Genomic DNA, 20,418 nt, shown 5'->3' with positions numbered 1-20,418 from the left:
CTTCCTGACTCCAAGGTCCTCCTTTTAATAACTCCATGCTTCCTCTCTACATGTTGCACAGACTTTACAGGAAGTCCACTGGTCAAATAGTTTCCCCTGAAACTTAACTAACAAAGCCTTGAACAAAATTTTCCTTCACTGGCAATGCTGACTTACAAAATTGGCTACCAGGTATCCCCAAAAAAGATTAAAAAAACCCACATTCTTTCCTTTTTACAAGCTGATGATGAATACCCACATCTATTCCCAAACATATTAAAAATGACTGAAGTATTAGAAAATCTTATCAGGTGTTTGAAAGACCTGAAAGATGCATCTGGACCATTATTACATATTATGGATATACATTTGCAATGGAGAGCTGAAATGTATTTTTTTCCCCGATAATGACAAGCATAGCATTGGAACTAGCTTCTTAAACTGTGGATCATGACCCTACATGGGGTTACATAACTGAATGTGGGGGTCACAAAAAATCTGGCAATGGTAAAAGGTTTTATATATATACACATACATATATAAATTTTGTTGTTGTTGTTTTTGGTGAGGCAATTGGAGTTAAGTGACTTGCCCAGGGTCACACAGCTAGTAAGGGTTAAGTGTCTGATGTCAGATTTGAACTCAGGTCCTCCTGAATCCAGGGCCCGTGCACCACCTAGCTGCTCCCACACATATAAATTTTATATACCTAAATACCTGGGGTCTCATAAAAATTTCTCAGGTGAAAGGAGGTCATGAGTGGAAAAAGTTTAAGAAGCCTTGTCATAAGAGACATATATAGCTATATAGCCTTATCTCTATGTACCTTTTCTACATCATAAAGAAATCATAACCTAAAAAAAAGGGACTATGCATTTATTGCAGTATGAGTATTGGCAAGCATAGATGTATTCACTCAATGATATCACGGGATGGATTGAAATACAATGTCTGCCAAAAGTGTTGGTGCAGTTTTATGCTAACTTTTCCATGCTCTTTCCTCAATTTCTCAAAGGAAAACACCCTTGGTTTTAATATGCTCTCTCTTTATGGCAAATCCAAAACTACCTTCTTGGTCTAGGAACTGTTATTCATTTGGTGGGAAAGCTTTAGTAATTGCTTATAGGATGATTGTTGTGGGAGAGTAATACCACAAATATGTATCCAAGTGGAATGCAAAGATGTATTACTTTTTAACTTAAGTAACACTGAAATCTGTCAATCAACATCTGCTACACTGGAACTCTGAGAAAATACTATTTACCATAGAGTAGAATTCAGTATATGACAGGTATATCTTGAAACTCACTCTAGGTGGTTTAAGAACTGAAATCTCAAAAGACTTGGAATTATGTGGTTTGATCTGTAAGCCAGTCCCGGGCACTGGTTTTCAGGGATAGCGTACCAGGGAGGGTAGGTTCCTAGGCTGATGAGACTACTGTTTTCAAGAGAAGAGACTATTTTGCTGTCTGTGATTTAGTAAGAATGACATTTTCATGCTAAGCCACCTAGAACTTAGCATTCTACTAACCTTTAGGTCCAGATGTACTATTCTGCAGTTATGAAGGTACTGCACAGCTTCCAGAATCTCTCCAAGATACATTCTAATCTTCCCTTCAGTGAGGTTCCCCCATCGCACAACACAGTCTAGAAGACGGCCTTGATCAGCCCTAGGATGTATAAAAACATCTGCTATGACACTGTTCCCATGTACAGTTCTTTGCTTGGATTCATGAAAATACTACGTCCAGTTTTCTTTTGGGTTGCCCCTAAGATTCATGTTTCAACAACTTTTCATGAGTAGGCCTCCCTGCCTCCAGTTCACACTGCTGATCAAGCAATTAAGGAGTATTAAGTGTCTACCATGTGCCAGTCATTGGGGATACAAATACAAAGAATGAAACCATCTCTTTCTGCAAAGACAATGAAAGAGACAAGTAGATCTAGAGATATTTGCATCATTAATATAAAGTGCATAAATAGGAATATTCACAAAGTAGTTAATAACAAAGTTGTTTGGTAGGGAGGCCACTAGCAGTTGGGGGGAATCAGGAAAGGTTTCAAACAGAAGATAGTGCTTGAAATGCATCTTAAGGAAGTGAGGGACTCCAAGGCAGAAGGATGAAGGGAGTGAATCTCAGACGTGTGGGAGGGCTCGTGCAAAGACATGGAGATGGGAGTGTTGTGTATGAAAGCAGGCAAAAGGCCAGCTTGGCTGGACTGCAAAGTGTGGGAGGGGGAGTGATGTCCAATGAAGCTGGAAAGATAGCATGGAGCCAGGTAGTGTAGGGTTTTAAATAATGTGGGAATTGTGTGAATGGAAAGTAGAACCGTATGAGAGAAATGTGGCAGTGGAAATGGCAAGATTTGACATGTGAGTGAATATGTGGGATGAAGGTGAGTAAAGAGTCCAGGACAATGTAGAGGTTATGAACCTTGGAGTCTGTCAACACTGGATTGTCATTTAGAAAGCAGCCAGAACTCTTGTTAAATGTGTAGAAAAATGGACTGAAGACAGGAGTAGTTAGTTACCAAAGTGCTGGATATTCTCCACCAACTGAAGGTCTTTCTCTTTGAGAAAGCAAATATTTAAGAACAATAATAATGGAAAAAATGTTATGAGAAATTGATTGTGGGGCTCAAGTTCGGTTAGATCCTGTATTCTGAGATAGACAGGAAACCAACTGGACCATAGAACTGTTCCAGGTCATCAAATTTAGGGGTATTCTTCATACCAGTAATAATTCAGGGGTGAATTACCTTTTCAGGGTCCCTCTGAATTCAAGCATGCTTAGAACCACCTGGATTCAGGCTTGTGTCACCAGGATGGTTGGGAACCAGTCTATAATGACTGCAGAGGGTGTGTGACAATAGAATTTATTAGGTCCATATGGTCCCTGGTCAAACTGTTCATAAGGTTTTGATCTTTGTTTTAGTTTTAGGAAAGCTCTAAAATTCTAGTTTTTGATTTCTTTAAGGAATATATATATATATATATATATATATATATATATATGGAATTCTGTTGAATCCTGAAACATCCTATTTTATCTTCCCTTAATTTACGAGGAAAAAAAAGAATAAAGAAAACAATTAGAAGCAAAGGGTTAGAAAGCGGTAATGACAGTCAGGTCATACGCACATCTCTAAGACCAGGACATAACTGGTGGAAGTCTCAAACGTATCAAGGAGGCTGATTAGCAGGGGATGCTGGAGATTCTGCATGACTCCAAGTTCATGGGTAACTTGGTCTCGTTTCATCAACTTCTTGTTCACAAACTTAGTGGCTACGGATCGCTTGGTTCCTTTCTGATCACATTTCTTAACAACAGAGAACCTGCCCCTAAAAAAAGTGTAAATGGTGATTAGCAAAGATTATTTTAGGGGTTTTTCTATGGAGAACATGCCACTCTTTAAGATCTGTTTATATTATTCAAGTATAACACATCAATATGTAAAAACATTTGAGGGCTATTATAAGGTTGATAATAGGTTTCACTTAAAATATGCTGCATACATTATTAATAGCTGGCTGTAGGATATTGTAGAGCATTACACTTAGGTCTAAGCCCTGTAGAATGTTCCCTGTATTCAGGGAGTTTTTATATCATACCTGCCAAGCTCAGCCACTTCACTGTAGAGGGAATCAAAGTTGTCTTTCCAAATTACCATGATCCCATCACTTCCTGGACCTGAAAGAAAGGAATACCTTTATCATCCTTCATCTAGTGAAAAGCTTCAAACCCTGTGAACTCCTAATTACTCTGGTCCTACACAGTCATCTGCCCATGTAGCAGGGTAGTCTGGAATAGTGTTCCCCTCCAGTGCAATAAATAATCATTAATAGCCCACTTATCTTTGTAGCTTTTTATTCAATTAACTGAGTGTAGAACTATTAGTACTGTAAATATTGATGCAACTTTATTATGTGATTAATTTTAATCATACTTTCTCTCCTAAGTACTATAATATGAAATGACCATTTTTTTTTAAATGGGGGCAATGGGGTTAAGTGACTTGCCCAGGGTCACACAGCTAGTAAGTGTCAAGTGTCTGAGGCCGGATTTGAACTCAGGACCTCCTGAATCCAGGGCCGGTGCTTTATCCACTGTACCACCTAGCTGCCCCTCCTAAGTACTATAATATGAAATACTTTAAAAATAGCTTTGATTCAGTTCAAAAAGTATTTATTAAGCACCTACTGGGTGTCAGATACGGAAGATAAAAAGTTGAAAGTGAGGGGCAGCTAGGTGGCACAGTGGATAGAGCACAGGCCCTGGATTCAGGAGGACCTGAGTTCAAATCCAGCCTCAGACACTTAACACACTTACTAGCTGTGTGACCCTGGGGAAGTCACTTAACCCAATTGCTTCACCAAAAAACAAAACAACAACAACAACAACAAAAAGTTGAAAGTGAAACAATCTTGATTTTCAAAGATTTTATTAGGGGGAAAGAACATATAAATAGAAAACTAAATGCAAAATAAATACTACATAGTTTCAAAGGGTGGGGACTACAAGCTGGCAGATCAGGATAGGCCTTCTGTGCTCTGAAGGGAAGCTAGGGGCTGAGGTGAGGAGGAAATGCATGTGAAGCATGGGGGACAATTTGTTCAAAGGCATGGAGTTGGGAGATGAATTGCTACATATGGAGAACAACAAGCAGACCAGGTTGGCTGGAACATGGAGTGTATGATAGAGACTTGAAAAGGCTGGCAAGAGCCAGACTGTGAAACAAGTGTCTCTATATAGTAAAACACAAGAGATTGACTAGAGGCAAGAGGGAGCCACTGCAGCTTCTTGAGCAAGGGGATAACACAGTTGTGTTTTAGAAAGATCAATTTGACACCTGGGTAGAAGGGGGAGAATGGAGACTAGTAGTCAGGTGACACACAAGGAGCACCTGACATATAGTAATGGCCACGTAAGTGGAGGAAAGGAGAACATATGGCAGATTTACTGTGGAGACAGAAGAGACAGGACTTGACAATATTAGGGTATGAAAGGTAAGAGAGAAGAAAGAGTTGAAGATGATACTGAGGAGGTGAACATGGGTGACTGGAAGCGTGGTGGTTTCTTTCACAGAAATCAGAAAGTTAAGAAGTTTTCTTGGAGTGATATATACAACGGTTGAATCTGAGATGTCTATGGTACATGCAGCTGAGATGTCTATTAGGCAGTTGGTGATGGGAAACTGAAGTTTGATTATATAGATTTGGGAGCTGTCTATGTAGAAGTATCGGTTGAATCCAAGAGAGCTGATGAGATCACCAAGCAAGACACTGTAAAATGAGAGCATGGCCCAGGACAGAGCCCTGCAGCATACCAACACAGATTGTGGGGCAAGGAGGACTATTCAGCCAAGGAGATTGTAGAAGGATATGCCAGAGAGGATAGAGGAGAACCAAGGGAGCACAGGTTGTGACAAATCCAGGGAGGAAGGTATTTCACAGAAAGGGGGGCTCAATAATATTAGATGTTAGAAGGAAGTCAAGAAAGAAGAGGACTGAGAAAAGGTCATCAGATGTATGTCATCAGATGTTTTTCGCTGCCAAGTTTCAGAGCCCAATCTGCTTTGCATATCTTATACCTGCTGATCCAGTTTATTACCTAATTCAAAAAGCTAATATGTCAATATATTTTCTGAGGATAGGAACACATTGCATTTAGAATGTAAGCACCTTGAAGGCCGGGACTATCTTTTGTACTTGTATTCCTAGTACTGATAAGATATGGAATAAGTACTTAATAAATGCTTTTGATTTGTTTATTCATCTATCTTTTTTTGTAGATTTAATAAATGCTTGTTGAACTTGACTAACAGAGGACTAGGTTAGGAATAGCATATTTTAACAGAGGTGTTATGGAGATAATACCTCTGCCTTTGTTTTTCTAACCCGAGGATCAATAACTTGAGTCTTTGTGCCCTCAAAGCATGTTACTATCTCTACATCCCCCTCTCTACCACTTGGGATAGTTGGCACCTGTTGCACCCAACTGTTTCATTGGGCCCACCATCCCTAAGATTTTATAAGAACAGGAGTAGCCACTTTGATATATAACCTTTCAAAAATTACCTACCCCTTTTCTAAGTCCTTTAACGACTTCATGATGTGAGTTTCCAGATTATGGTAAGCTATTAGATAAGATATTTTCCAGACAGAAAGGATATTATGGTATTTCTTCAATTATACCATACAAATAGCTACCCAGGCTTATGATATAGGCTGGCCCTGCTTGTACAGTGAGAGGTGGAATGGCAAATACCCTCACTCTGTCCTACCAACCCAATCTCCATTCTGAAAGGCCTACCTAATAAAGCTTCAGAGGAGTTTTAGCCAATAATTGTATAGCTTACCTAGAACTCTCAGACTGGCTGATGATGATACTGAACCCATGTCATTCACAGCTATACAAGTGTAGATACCATCATCTTCTGTGGTCACACCGATTATTTTCAGAGTGGCCTCTCCTAAGTCACTGTCAAACATATGAATGCACAGATTAGAATTTTTTTTTGTCACGAAGCAGACACTGGAAACTTAACTTACACCTGTCATTCCTGCTAGATCTTTATCTTTCCTGTATGTCTACTTGAGACTTTCAGAAACTCAGTACAGATCTACTGTGGAGGTTGGGAATGTATGTTATGTACACTTGTGCATACACACACACACACACACACACACACACAGACGCACTGCCCAAATGGAGAGAGGCAGTGACATGTAATGGATGGAGAGCCTGCCTCCGGATCCAGGAGATGGCCTCAAATCCTTCCCCTGACACTTATTAGTCACATGATCATGGGCAAGTGACAACTTTTCAAGCACTGGGTGACCGCTTAGGATTTCTACACTCAGTCAGTTACTTTGATGGAGAAAGCTCCCATACTAGTAGTCTTTTCCACAATAAATGCATAGATCCTTCCTATAGTCAGGTAAATACAGTGAAAACAGGTGTTAAATTTTTTTCTTAGCCATTTTCTATCACACACTTCTCTTAGTAAATAAAACTAACATGAAAATAAGAATTGGTATACCTGTATGAGATGCTGTAGCGTCCATTATTGGTCAATGTGTTGTGTTCGGGGCCCTTCCAAATTATTGAAGCTTTGGGGCGACCACAAACTCTACATCTAAGAACGATGGTCTCTCCTGTCTCACATGTTACCTCACTCAATGGTATTATAAATTCTGGGGGAACTGAAAAGGAGAATGAACAAATTAATTATCAACTGAACTACCTAGTTCTTCCATGTCCTCCTTATGATGCCCCAAAACAAAAGAATAAGGATATTTAGTACAAATAACTATGTAAGTCCTAAATTCCAAAAAAGAAAATATCCCTTTAGGACCTTTCAATGGGTTAAAAATTCTCTTCCCCCCCAATTACTATGAATCCTAGAAACCAAAAAATGCAACTTACCATCATAAATGTAGTTGGGATTAAGAAGCTGAAACAGAAAAACAAAACAAAATAATTATTATCATCCAAAGGATGGATTATTTTAAGGACCGTCGGTTTCAGTTCCTATATTAGAATTATTTCCTAAAGATATAAAATGGAATAATTTGACCTAGAAATAAAAATGATGAAAAATGGTTTTTCATTATTTTGGACACAAAGTGGAAGCTTCACACCACACCGATTTTATGCTTTGTCTTGAAAAGGTTTTTGTCTCACCTCCAGCATAAAATTGATGCTTAAACTTAGGATGCTTTTTTCCCCTTTCAATTAAAGGACTTCTTTTTCACAATATTATTATAGTACAAATTGTTTTCCTCGGTCTACTCCACTCGACATCAGTTCATAAGTCTTCTCTGAAATTGTCCTTTTCATAATTTCTTATGGCAAACAATATTCCATTATACTCACATACCATAATTTGTTCCACTATTTCCCACTGATTGGCACCCTCTGAGCTTTCAGTTCTTCTGGACATGGATAATGTGGGAATTTGACTTCCTTGACTATGCATTTAGTAACAAGGGTTACTATATCTAACATATTTGTGACAAGGGTTTTGACTTGGAGGTGGCAGACAGCGAAGAAAAGAAAGAAAATAAATGCTTAATGGAAAAAATAAAATTTAACTAAGAAAAAGGAAAAGGCATTTTTTTTGACACACCCTCTTCCCCAGCCAAAACAAACTATTACATTAATTCTATAGGTTTCAAGTTCTTTAGGTACCTCGGCCCAACTTATGTCATATTTATTTTTGTATCACCAGTGTCTAGGAAAGTGCTGTGGATATATTTCACATATAGAAGGCAAATCAAAAGGTTTCCCTTTTTTTTTTTTAAAGTGAGGCAATTGGGGTTAAATGACTTGCCCAGGGTCACACAGCTAGTAAGTGTTAAGTGTCTGAGACCAGATTTGAACTCAGGTACTCCTGACTCCAGGGCCAGTGCTCTATCCACTGCACCACCTAGCTGCCCCTCCTTTTTCTTGTCTAATGAAAACTCCCAATCTCTACGGCTCTAAGGTCTGAAGGAATATGATTATAGTAGATTAAAGTAATTTAGAGCTAAGATTAACCCTTTATGGGAATATTTATATTTTAAAAGATAAAATGACAACTCAAATGGAATAAAAAGGAAAGCCATTGCCTATTTGGTTTCTTAGTGTAAAGAAGAGTACAGCTGACGTTAGGTGCTTTTCTAGTTCCCCTTCTCCATCCCTTTCACATGTTTTGGAGCTTTCTTTTTACTACCATCTCACCAGGAGGCAGTATATATAATGCCATGGATAGGCTTAAGCAACACCATTGGCAAAGCATAAAGCATTGGAAGGAGGAAACGAAAAAAAAAAAGGTGGAGGGAGAAGGAAGGGAATGGAGAGTATAGAGGGAGTGATAAGGAGTAAAGGAGGGAGGTAAATGGCAGGCTGGCGATTATGGTATAGGCTGTAGGTCTCTGATATAATGGCATGCAGTGAACAGTGGAACAGGGCATGGTTACTACAAATGCATTTGATTTAGCAACTGCATGTTTCTGGCTGTCCTTTGCTTGGTGCTTGACTAATGACTGTAGCATATGCATTTGGAAGAACACTTTAGGACTTCCAGAAGACACTTTCACTGACCTTCACAGAAACTTTGTTGGTAAGTCCTTCTCGTGATTTGCGGTAACCATTTTCTAATTTGCCTTCCCTTTTGCCGTCTTTATCTTTTTTCTCAGATTTTTTCCTTAAACGGAGTGCTGTGTGCCAAGATGTTGACTTCCTAGAGGAAAAGAAAATGTTCTGTTAAATACTGTTGCTTTTTTTCAGTGTTCTACAAAGTGTCTTTGGAAGAACATTCATTTGACTGACAGAAAATTTTGTAGAAGAAAAATATTAAGCTGATGGGTATGAAGAGCCAAGCAAAAAGCACTCAGCTAAAGAAATTTTCCCCTGCTTTAATATAATAACAAAATCACAAGAATTCAATATCACCAGTCTCATATTAAAAAACCCATATACAATAGAAGTTGAAATTTTAAGAATTGAAATATAAAAAGACCTACGAAAGGACTTATTTTCCCTTGGAGACATTAAAAAAATACAATAATAGGAATCCTTGCATCTGATCATAGATTTGAGAAAGCTATGCTGATCAAAATAAAAAGATAATGCAGCTCACAGAAACCTAGGAATGTTATGGGAGAATTGACCTCTAATCAAACCTTTTAAAAAAAAAAAAACAAACAAGCAAGATCTAGGGATTTAAGAGTTCTTCCCAGACTGCTAAATGCACATAATTATGCTAAGTTACTACTGAGTGGCAGTTAGTAGTCCAAACTGCATGGAAACATGACTGCATTTAGTTAGTAATATAATTGCAATGAACACTGTAGAGACCGATCAGTTTTAAAGTCTATTCATTTATCCTGTTGGAAACTGGTTGCCTTTTCATCTTTAAAGACCCCTTTATGCTTTGTTTTATGGGACCAAGCAGGGGATTCCATCGGGCCAACTTTCTACAACAGCAGAGTATAGCTCAGAGAAACTCAGGAGAGAAAGAAGTTTCATTATTGCTATAATGAAGCCAAAAACCAAGTTCCATTTAAATATATGTTTACTGCAACCACTGATGGATTTCCAATTTTTTAATTATTGGGATGGACCAAGGAAGCTGATTTTCACAGATAAATTGTAGACCCAGTTTCTTTCTTGCAGTCATGCCTCAAAAACTACCCCTGTAGACATATGAATTACATAACACTGGAACATGCATTAACATTTTTAGAGACCGTGGGCAGAGTAAATTTCCTTTAGGATAACATATAAACTTTTTGCTCTTCCCCGTATGTCACATGACCTCTCCTATGTCTGTGCCTTTGTACAGGCTGATGCTTGTGCCTGGGATGAATTCTCTCCTCACCTGTGTCTGTCGCCCAGAATCCCCTGGTGCCTTTGTCTCAGCTCAACTGCAAACTCCTAGCAGCAAAAGGCCTATTCTGAGCCTCTCCCCACAAGACATTACTTTGCATTTTGCATTACTTATCTGCATTCATGTCATTTTCCTCAAAGAGAACGTCAGACTGTTTTGATTTTAATCTCTGCATCCTAGGGCTTCACATAGGAACTGGCACATAGCAGAGGCTTAATCAATGCTTGTTGAATGAATGTGAACTGAAAAATCTATTCACTGCTGAATGTAGAATAATGATTTCCTAGCAGACGGATGAGTTTCAGGGACAAATGCACCAGCCCTCGCATTATAAGCATCAAGTTTGAAACTGGGATGTGATACTTATTAACTGTGTGATCATAGATGGGTCATTTAAGTTGTCTGAGCCTCAATTTCTTCATCTATGAAATGAACATAATAATATTTGCATTCTTGACTCCACAGAATTATGCTGAGGGAGGTGCTTCATCAACCTGAAAGTATCATAAATGTAAATTTTTATTATCACCTCTGCATTGATTGTACACTATTTTCTGGATTATATATCACAATTAGAATTATATTTTGAAACATTAACAGACCCCCCAAGTCTTTTCTTCAAATGTAATTCCTATTTTGTTGTTAATCTCACTGGCCTCATATGTCCCTATTTTTCTTTCACTCCCCCCCACCCCCTTTTTTAACCACCCTCCAACTCCTTTTATGAAATCAGAGAGATGCTCACTTCATAGTGCCATCAGGGTTCTCTATGATGACTGCACTGGTATGCCCCAGGACATAGCCGGGAATCCAGCCCTCTGCTGCGGGACATTGGTCAGTGGCGGCTCGGAACACCAAAAACATGTTCTGTTGATTGCTGGCTAGAATTTGCACGACCTCTCCTTGATAGACATTGATCTCATCCTCCTTCACTGCCGTGTAATCGTGTGTCACCAGCATGGTGGAGATATTGCTACTGCTGCTACTTTCACTCTACAAAAGGAGAGGGGACAAAATGTAATGCTGACAACGATGAAACCAGCTGTTAGTGTGCACCATGGCTACACAACTTAGAGTCACACACAAAATCTAGAGAGAAAGAGTAATCTGGGCTTTTCCTTCAGACCTCCTTTAGCTCATCTCAGTCATCTTTTGCAACAATAACCACAACAAGAACAACAAATCCATATGCCTCTAGAATGGTGTTTAAGAAGCCTTAACAAAATTAGACCCATTACTAAGTGTCTGTTCATTCTGAAGGGTTGAATGATGTCACAGGCTTATCTTTGTTTTGTTTTCTGACAGAACATCATTCTTCTGGAGATTGATGTTGGAAAACTACGGACAACATAATTTTAAGGAACCCTAGTAGTCAAATATAACTGTGATTGTTGTGTGTGTGGGTGGTAGGTACACGTGTGTCTGTATTTTAAAAAATAATAATTTTTTTTTTAAAAAGTGATGAAAGTTGATAATTCTATTTGTCTTATGGGTTGGGTACAATGGAGGCATCTCAGTCTAAAATCAGTTCCAAGAAGGCACATTATGGGCACCAAATGACTTAATTTCTTGATATGCAGCCAATACATTTAAAAATATTTTTTTCTGTGTCTTTTTCTTGGCAAACTAGAATATGCAACATCTGGAAATCCAATTGCCTACCATTTTGCTTTCATGCAAAGCTCCGGTAGGGATTGTGGTCTACCTAATATGCCCTCAGAGACCAAGGTCCTATGTGTACTCTGACAGTAGATTTATATCGTGCAGCATGGCAGAGTTGGCATATGTGCTGGCAGCTAATGCTACAGAATAGTTTATCTCATGCATTCACTAGCTAAAATATAAGTGACTGAAAACACTATGAGGAGTCCTTTATCCCATAATTGCCCTTTCCTCCCTTCTTTTGTTCTCAAAAAAAAAAAAAAAGACCCAGGATAGGAAAAAAAAAGCCAGTATACTTTTGACAGGGATGAATGATATATAATTTTGCAAAAACTAAGTCCTGGAGAATGAATACCTAAGAGGTAAAACCACCTTCATTCTTCAGCCATAGTAGCCAGATATTTGCCAAAGGGTTATCATCATAATGTCCCATATGTTTGCGTTGAAATTGTGTGTATGGGCTTGTGCTACACGGCCACTGGTCCATCTGTCCCAGACTCTTCAGTGGAATGGGTATAAGTTGCTGAGTGGAAGAAGGGAGCAGAGGATGCCCATCATTTTCCTGCCACCTTGCTGTGCAAATGCACTTCTAGTTTGAGGGCGAGTACTAGGCTTGGAGTCAACAAACCTCGATTCAGTCCTGCTTTGTAATATTTCCTAGCTGTGTGATTGACCGTGGGGAAGTCACTTAACCTTCCTCAGACTCAGTTTCCTCATCTGTAAAATAATGCACATAGGATTCACCTCTCAAATTGCTGAGAGAGCAAATGAAATGATGAAAGGCTTTGCAAACCTTACAGCAGTATTGATATATTATCTGTTATTATTATCGGTGGTACAGCAGGGAGGAAGAAGCAGAAACTAGTGGCTCTTAAAATACACCTTGACAGATGCTTCTTTCACCATCCTTCACTGCCATCCTGGGAAGTCAACCCCCTTTGATAACTGCTGAATGATGTAGAAATTCCTTATACATGGAAGCCAACATTCTCTGCTCCTGCTATCCTGCCATTAGAAGATTTTGTGGTTTCAGGAACCAGGGCTATTGTCAGTTAAGGCACTGATCATCTTTAAAACCATTCATTTGGCTCTGTCGGAAATTTGCTAGTAACAACATTCCAAAAATGAGTGAGCTAGTATATTTCTTCCTCCTAATTCAAACATAGCATTAAAGGAATTTTGGTTCGGCATGACCAGACTCTGTCTCTCATTGATCCGCTATGTTCCCCTCCTCTGAAAGTAATTTAAATCCCCCTATCCCCTTCCTATTTGAATGTGTTTTAAAAGCTAATGTACGGGGGGGGGGGGGCAGCTAGGTGGCACAGTGGATAGAGCACCAGGCCTGGATTCAGGAGGACCTGAATTCAAATCCAGCCTCAGACACTTGACACTTACTAGCTGTGTGACCCTGGGAAAGTCACTTAACCCTCATTGCCCCATGCAAAAAACAAACACCCCCCCCCCCCCAAAAAAAAAGCTAATGTATGAGTGAAGAATGGAATGAGGGACTGATATCCTTACCTCAAAGCCTCAACTGGATAGTATAATGTCACTCACCTAGAGTACTGAAAAAATTTCCCAAGTATGTCTAACAAGTGCTAAAGCCCTGAAAATAGCCTGTAGGGGCTACTTTTATGATATTCAACCATCAATGTGGAGTACAATGTCTAAGAGTACTGGTAGGGATTAATCAGTATATTGATAACAAATAAAAATGGCAAAGATGTATTCTAATTTTGTTGAAAATTATGCAGCTTTGGTATCCTATTTATAAAATTCCTTTACTTTTAACTATTTTTGGTCTGCCACTAAAGACAGATTTGTAAATGATAGAATGTTAGAGTTGGAAAAGACCTTAGAGATCTAGCTAATACTATCTCTTTTTTAGAGATGAAGAACTGAGTTCCAGAGTGGTTTAGCTGACTTACTAATAATAACCCAGAGTTAATGGTAGAACCTGAATTAGAACACAGTTCTTCTGACTCCCAGCTCAAAGATCTTTCTGTGACATGATATTTTAAATGTGTTCAACCACCATTAATTTAAGTGTTGGAGATTTTCTCTAGAAACATTTCTTTAGAAAAATGTTATAGGCAAAAATAAAACCAATTTAATTCAATTATGGCAAAATATGTAAAATATACTTATGTAATTTTTATTTTTTTTTAAAAAATGGAATCATATGGGCAGCTAGATGGCGCAGTGGATAGAGCACCGGCCCTGGAGTCAAGAGTACCTGAGTTCAAATCCGGCCTCAGACACTTAACACTTACTAGCTGTGTGACCCTGGGCAAGTCACTTAACCCAATTCCCTCACTAAAAAAAAAAAAAAATTAAAAAATGGAATCATAGAATAGTTTTATAATTGTAAAATTAAACTATTTTTCTTTAAAAAGGTTCACATTTTATTTACATCTTTTGTTTTGATTTCATAGTGCTCAAACTTAATTTTCAAGCAAGTGAATCAAGGGATAAAATATTTGGAAGAGTGCTAGAGTTAGAAGACCTGGGTTCAACTTCCCAATCTTGTACTTGCTGGCTTGTATGACCTTTGGAGAGTAGTCTCACCAGTGTGTGCCTTCATTTACTAGTCTGTAAAAAGAGGGCACTGAACTAGATACCAAGGTTCTTTCAGATGCTTTTTACTGAAAATGAAGTGGGAAAGACTCAGGATTTAGGAGGAGAAAGTTATTTTTAACTTTAATGGTCAAATGATAAACATTTAAAAACCGATCTATGCCATGATATATGGTATTTACAAAACTAGAAGGAAAATTAGTGGTTTTAGTTTTCCAGGTTTGGTAGAAGAATCCTAGGTACCTTCTCCAAACTCTCACCTCATTGATGAGGCCTTCCCTAGGTGTAGGCTGTAGGGTAGGCAGTGTTACCTCCCCATAATTACTGTTTGGTAGTTGCCACTTCTCTTGGCATAACCATTTGAGAAGAGAAAAGAGGAGCAAACCTTAAAAAATGAGGTTTCTCTTCCCCCTGTCCCTTCCGTGATTTCTGTATCAATAGGGCATGTTTGACATGTAGCTTATTTTACCTTAGAATATAAATTCCTAAAAAGAAGGAGCAGTTTTGTGGATATCAGTCTGAGTAAGCTTGTTAAGAACCTAAGAATCACCAAGAATAATATACTGTGTGGTTAGAAGTTGTCCTTTCCATCCTCTAAAATTTATATTGCAGTACTGTGAAAAATCCTTTTTTAACATTTTTTTTTTCAGATAATGAGAAAGTGTTGAAGTCAGACTGAGGCTAAGTCCTGGTCCCTGTCTACTTTCATAAGGACATAGTTTAAGAATAGGCCTAGGAATTCCAGTTTTAATACAAGAATATTGTGTACCTTGTAAGGTGGGCCAATTCATCTTACTTTTTTCATTATTTTGCATATGTGCGAAATGAAAACTACCTGCCCATTTAACATGTTACTTAAGATAAATTACTCTGTGAAACATCTTGAAGGTTTTTAAAGGGCCATAAAAGCTAAACAATTATTGCTATTCTCAAAATTGAAAAAAGATTAGATTCTATTAACAGAGATTAAGACTACATTGCAAAATAAGCACCAAAGACCAGCTTCTTAAATCTTTTGACCAGTTCAATCTAAAAATTAAATTAAATGCTATTTTTGAAGGAAAAAAAAAAGATGAAACCAATTTAATGTAAATGAACCCTTAACAGAAGACCAGAAGGAAAAGAGAATACATGCAAAGCGAGGTTGATTTTTTCCCCAGGTAGAAATACCTTTTTCTTTTTTTTAAAGGAAACATACATGAGAGATTTTAAAAGAAATCAGAACATCTAATCATTAAAATAGTTCTTTCAAGTGCATGCTTTTAGAAAAGTGTTACAGGCTAAGTGATCAGTTACTGAAACTAGGAAGGAGCTGTGCAGGATAGTAAGGAAACCCGAAAAATAAAGGAAAAAAACCCACCACATCAACCAACCGACCAACCAATCAACGAACCAACTTGCAAACACAACATTGAAGTGAGAAGTGAACAAGGACTTCAAGGCACCAGAACACTCCTCTCACACAGGAAGGGGTGTTGCCACTGGCAACCGACTGGGTGGGTCAGTGGGCACTAAAATGTCACAGGCCCCCTGGTGGTAGTTGCTGTTTCCCTGGGGTGTGGGGGAGGGGGATGTCACCCAGAGTCTCTTGATAATCCTGCTTTGTCCCCTCCCCCTACAAAAATATGCAGATGGTAGACTCTCCAGATGCCCTCAAACAGTCTCTCTCTCTTCTGGAGTGAAACTCTGGGTGGAGAAAATATTTCCACTTGACAGATTACTTTTTGGCAGCACTTCCACTTTCCCCCCCACCCGTTTTGTCTCAGTTTACTTTGCTCTGAGTTGTTAGTTGGAAGTTTTCTTGACTTTTTGTTTTTTTAAAAAATTCTCTCAGCAGATGAGTAAAAAAAAATGCTGCAAAGTCAATTAGGGCTGAAGGGAGCAAAACCAAGCAGAATAGCAAGTGTAAAGTACAGGTCTCACTTAAATAAAAGAACCACAAATGTCAAATAACTCCCATCCCCTCAAAACAAAAACAAAAACAAGTATGAGGGAGGGAGGCAGAGGGGAAACAAAAAAAACCCCAATACATTCTGCTAGCTGGAAATAAAACATTTAATGATGGCACATTCAGGAGGTTAATTATCTGCCTTCTCTAATTAGGAAGATGAAAATAGAGCAAGGAGAGCAGTTAGTAGAAATCAGAGCGAGTGATCTATGTTTTCAGCAGAGGCAAAGGAATCACGACTATGGTTAGAAGGCTTTTGTATTCCTGTGTCTGTATACATAGGGCTCAGATCTGGGGTTTATGTATACACACACACTCACACATACATAGGAGCTATATATGTGTCTAATGTGTCAAGGTACAGGAGGCACTGCGACAGTTGATTATTTCAGAGCAGGGCAGCACTGGAGAGCCAGAAGTTAGTACGAAGGAGAGTGATGGTAACACGGGAAGGTTTTAGAAGAGCTCGCAGGACAGAAGTGCTCCGCGCTCTTACCCCATTACTCTGGGTGGAGTGCACTGACTGCTCGCTGGTCGAGGAGCATGTGCTCATGCGGTCTGTGTCCTTGCTGTGTGACGAATGGCGATGGACTTGCCTCTGGAGGGAGTCACTGTCCCCGGGAAAAGTGAAGGAGCCAGGGCGGCTGACGGGAGACGCTGGGATGGAGCTCCAAAAGGAGCCCCCCTTCTGAAGGGGGCTGCTGGGGGGGAATAACTCCTTGCCAAAAGGAGAAGGGAAAGTCGTGGAGAGGGGAGAGTTCAACGGCGAGATGGCTCCGGGTCTCGGCTTCCCCAGGGTCAAGGATCCCACGTTGCACCTTGAGCGATTGTCCTCCAGGCTCCCTCGAGTTTCCTTTTGAGGTCCATCCTGGGTCGGGCTGGAGACATTCCCAGGGGTCTTCCGGGGACTCTCCATCACTTTCATCTTGGGAATTTTCTCCGCTTCTCTCTCAGGACCCTCTGGCTCTCTACTGGGAGGATGCCTGTGTGGCTGGCTGAGGCCAGTGTCTAAGGAGGTGTTGCTGTGAGATGGCAGGGAAGGGCTGGGGATGGACATACCTGACATCTTGTCTGCCTCTGCCTGGGCTGAGGCTGCAGAGGAGACCAGGACTGGGGAGTGGTGTCGGACAGGCTGCGGGATCCGGGACGGCCTGCTGCGGCTGGAGCTGGGGATTCCGCTGCAGCTGCCGGGGCCGCCGCTGTGGTTGCTGCTGCTGGGACCGGGGCTGCTGCTACCGCCGCCACTGCCGCCACCACCGCCACTACTGCCGCCGCTGCCACCACTGTGGTTCCTCTGATACTCGATTGGTGAAGTCAAGGCTGGTGGAAACAGGAGAGAGACAAGAAGGTTCAGCATGGGACCAAGGGAGGAACAACCTTCGAGACAAAGAAAGAGCAGGTGTAATGAGGAGTCAGTCACAGGATAATCCTTTCAACTTCATATGGCGGAGGTATGTGAAAAACTGAAAAGTCAGTGCTGATGGTACAATGGATAGAGCGCTGGGCCTGGAGTCAGGAAGACATGGATTAAAATCTGGCCTCAGATACTTACTCACTGTGTGAAGAATACTATTACTACTAATAGCCACTAAAATGTATATACATTAGCACTGTGCTAAGAGCTTTACAATTATTGCCTCATTTCATCCTCACAACCACCCTGGAAGGTAAGTGCTATTATTATCCACATTTTACAGATGAAGAAACCAAAGCAAACAGAAGGGTAAGTGATTAGCCCAGGGTCACACAGCTAGAATTTGGGCAAGTCATTTCTCCTCTTCTTCAGCTGTAAGAATGGGATACTAATGGCACCTGCCTCCCAGGGATTGTGGTGAGGATCAAATGAGGTAATATTTATACAAGTGCAAAAAGTAGATACTACTATAAATGCTTATTCCCTTCCCTTCTCCTATCTACACAAAGCAGAAAAACAAAAGATCTTATGTGGTAAAATGTCCTTATGTGTAAAGGAACCAGGTTATTTGTCCAACAAAACTGGTGCACACACAGGGTAGCAATTAAAATCCAATGTGCAAGAGATGGCAAGGTAAACAAAGAAGTGGATACTGAAGGACTGAAGTGTCATGGGGAACAATTCAGCATGTCACTTTTGCATTTTTGGTCAAAGAAGAGAAGTTAGACCTGACTGAAGCAAGGGGGATGGTTTTACATGTAAAAAGAAGGGCCCATCAGAGGCTAGACTCTCCAGCGACTTTCTTGTCACAACAAACTGAAAGTCACCATCTCAAATGTGTGCTTTTCAAGTGGTCATCAGGAAAAAAAAATTGACCGAAGTCTAATCCCTTGGATAGTCCTCGCCATGCTGGCAGAATTAAGTATTGTTATGGTCATTTGCAAAGATAAGTCACTGGGAAGAATCTGTACCAAAGGCTCTCAGCCAGTTGGGATGGATGCTGAATATCAAGTTCACCTCTTCCTACTCTACTTAAACACCTCACACAGCCTCTTTCATAAAAACACCTGGAGAATGTAGGATATATAGGAGTCTGAATGGCAAGAATTCGTGATTCTGTTTGGGTGGTAATTTCCTCCACTTTGCAGACTGCCACCCATCTTGTAAATGATTAGCTAAGTCTTGGAGGGATAGCTAGGTGGCATACGGATAGAATGCCCAGCCTGGAATCAGCAGACTCATCTTCTGAGTTCAAATCCAGCCTCAGATGCTTACTAGCTGTATGATCGTGGGTGAGTCACTTCACTTTGTTTGCCTCAGTTGTCTCATCTGTAAAATGAGCTGGAGAAGGAAACAGCAAACCACTCAAATATCTCTGCCAAGAAAACCCCAAATGGGGTCCCAGAGACTCAGACACAACTGAAAATGACTGAATTTGCTTTTGTAGTACATATTAGAAGCTTAATTTGAACCCAAATCTTCTTGACTCCCAAGTGTACCATTCTAGCCACTACTTGACAAGAGTACCAATTGAAAAAAGTCCCTGACAGTTGCTGCTTTAGAGAAACGTGGTGACTAAAGGCCATTACCTGAGTTGGGTAGTGATGATCATATGACATATTGCATTTGGAGAATGATGCTGCTTTAAAAATACCTTAGTTTTTCTCCTGCTAGCAAGATGCTTTACTACCATGGCCCACTCATGATTGCAATTGTGGTAGCAATTCTCTCCTTTACAGAAGTGACCATTAAGGATCTGAATATCATTGAAGCTCCCATCTAGCCCTGGGTCTTTAATCCTGTGATCTCCTAAGTTCTACTCATTAGGCATTTCTATAGAGGCTACCACTTGGAAGGAATAGGAAGACAAAACACATGTATAGAACTTGTTTTCATGTACATATGAAGGAGTCAAAATGCATCCTAGGGGCAGCTGGGTGGCGCAGTGGATAGAGCACCGGCCCTGGATTCAGGAGGACCTGAATTCAAATCCGGCCTCAGACACTTAACACTTACTAGCTGTGTGACCCTGGGCAAGTCACTTAACCCCAATTGCCTCACACACACACACACACACACACACACACACACACACACACAAATGCATCCTAAACACATTTTATCGATCCCCTGAAATGCAGTCACTATCAAGACTATTTCTAATTGTAACTGCAAAAGACCTTTAGAAAAGAATGATTGGAGATCTGCAGTCTGGACATGATACTCGGGTTAACACAAATCTCATTACAAGTGCCAACATTACTATTTAGCCAAAGATGCTAAATGACCTTTATATTTTGCTGAGTGATTATTTACCCCGCCTTCCTATAAGTTACACAGTGTGGAGGTGGTGTTATTATGACAGTGAACACTTAAATCAGCACTGTTAGTTTTGGGTGTATTCTCAGAATACAGGCACAAAATGTTCTGCCAATCGATTATCTTCCAAGCTGTGGGCTTA

The 20,418-nt window shown here is 40.0% G+C and overlaps 1 protein-coding gene across 1 annotated transcript in view; it reads right to left on the bottom strand.

Moving 5' to 3' along the window:
- Positions 1-11,220: 11,220 nt before the first annotated feature.
- TRIO (trio Rho guanine nucleotide exchange factor) overlaps positions 11,221-20,418 on the bottom strand; it is a 274,256-nt gene continuing 265,058 nt past the window's right edge. The window contains exons 44-45 of the mRNA XM_043979301.1: positions 17,603-17,863; positions 11,221-11,349 (exon numbers count right to left, since the gene is read on the bottom strand). Of these exons, the coding sequence (XP_043835236.1) occupies positions 11,345-11,349; positions 17,603-17,863 (266 nt within the window). The 3' untranslated portion in view covers positions 11,221-11,344. The remainder of the gene's footprint in view (positions 11,350-17,602; positions 17,864-20,418) is intronic.

This window comes from Dromiciops gliroides, chromosome 1 (genome assembly GCF_019393635.1).
Source record: "Dromiciops gliroides isolate mDroGli1 chromosome 1, mDroGli1.pri, whole genome shotgun sequence".
In the NCBI taxonomy this organism is placed as follows: domain Eukaryota; kingdom Metazoa; phylum Chordata; class Mammalia; order Microbiotheria; family Microbiotheriidae; genus Dromiciops; species Dromiciops gliroides.
This window is presented reverse-complemented; position numbering and strand designations above follow the sequence as displayed.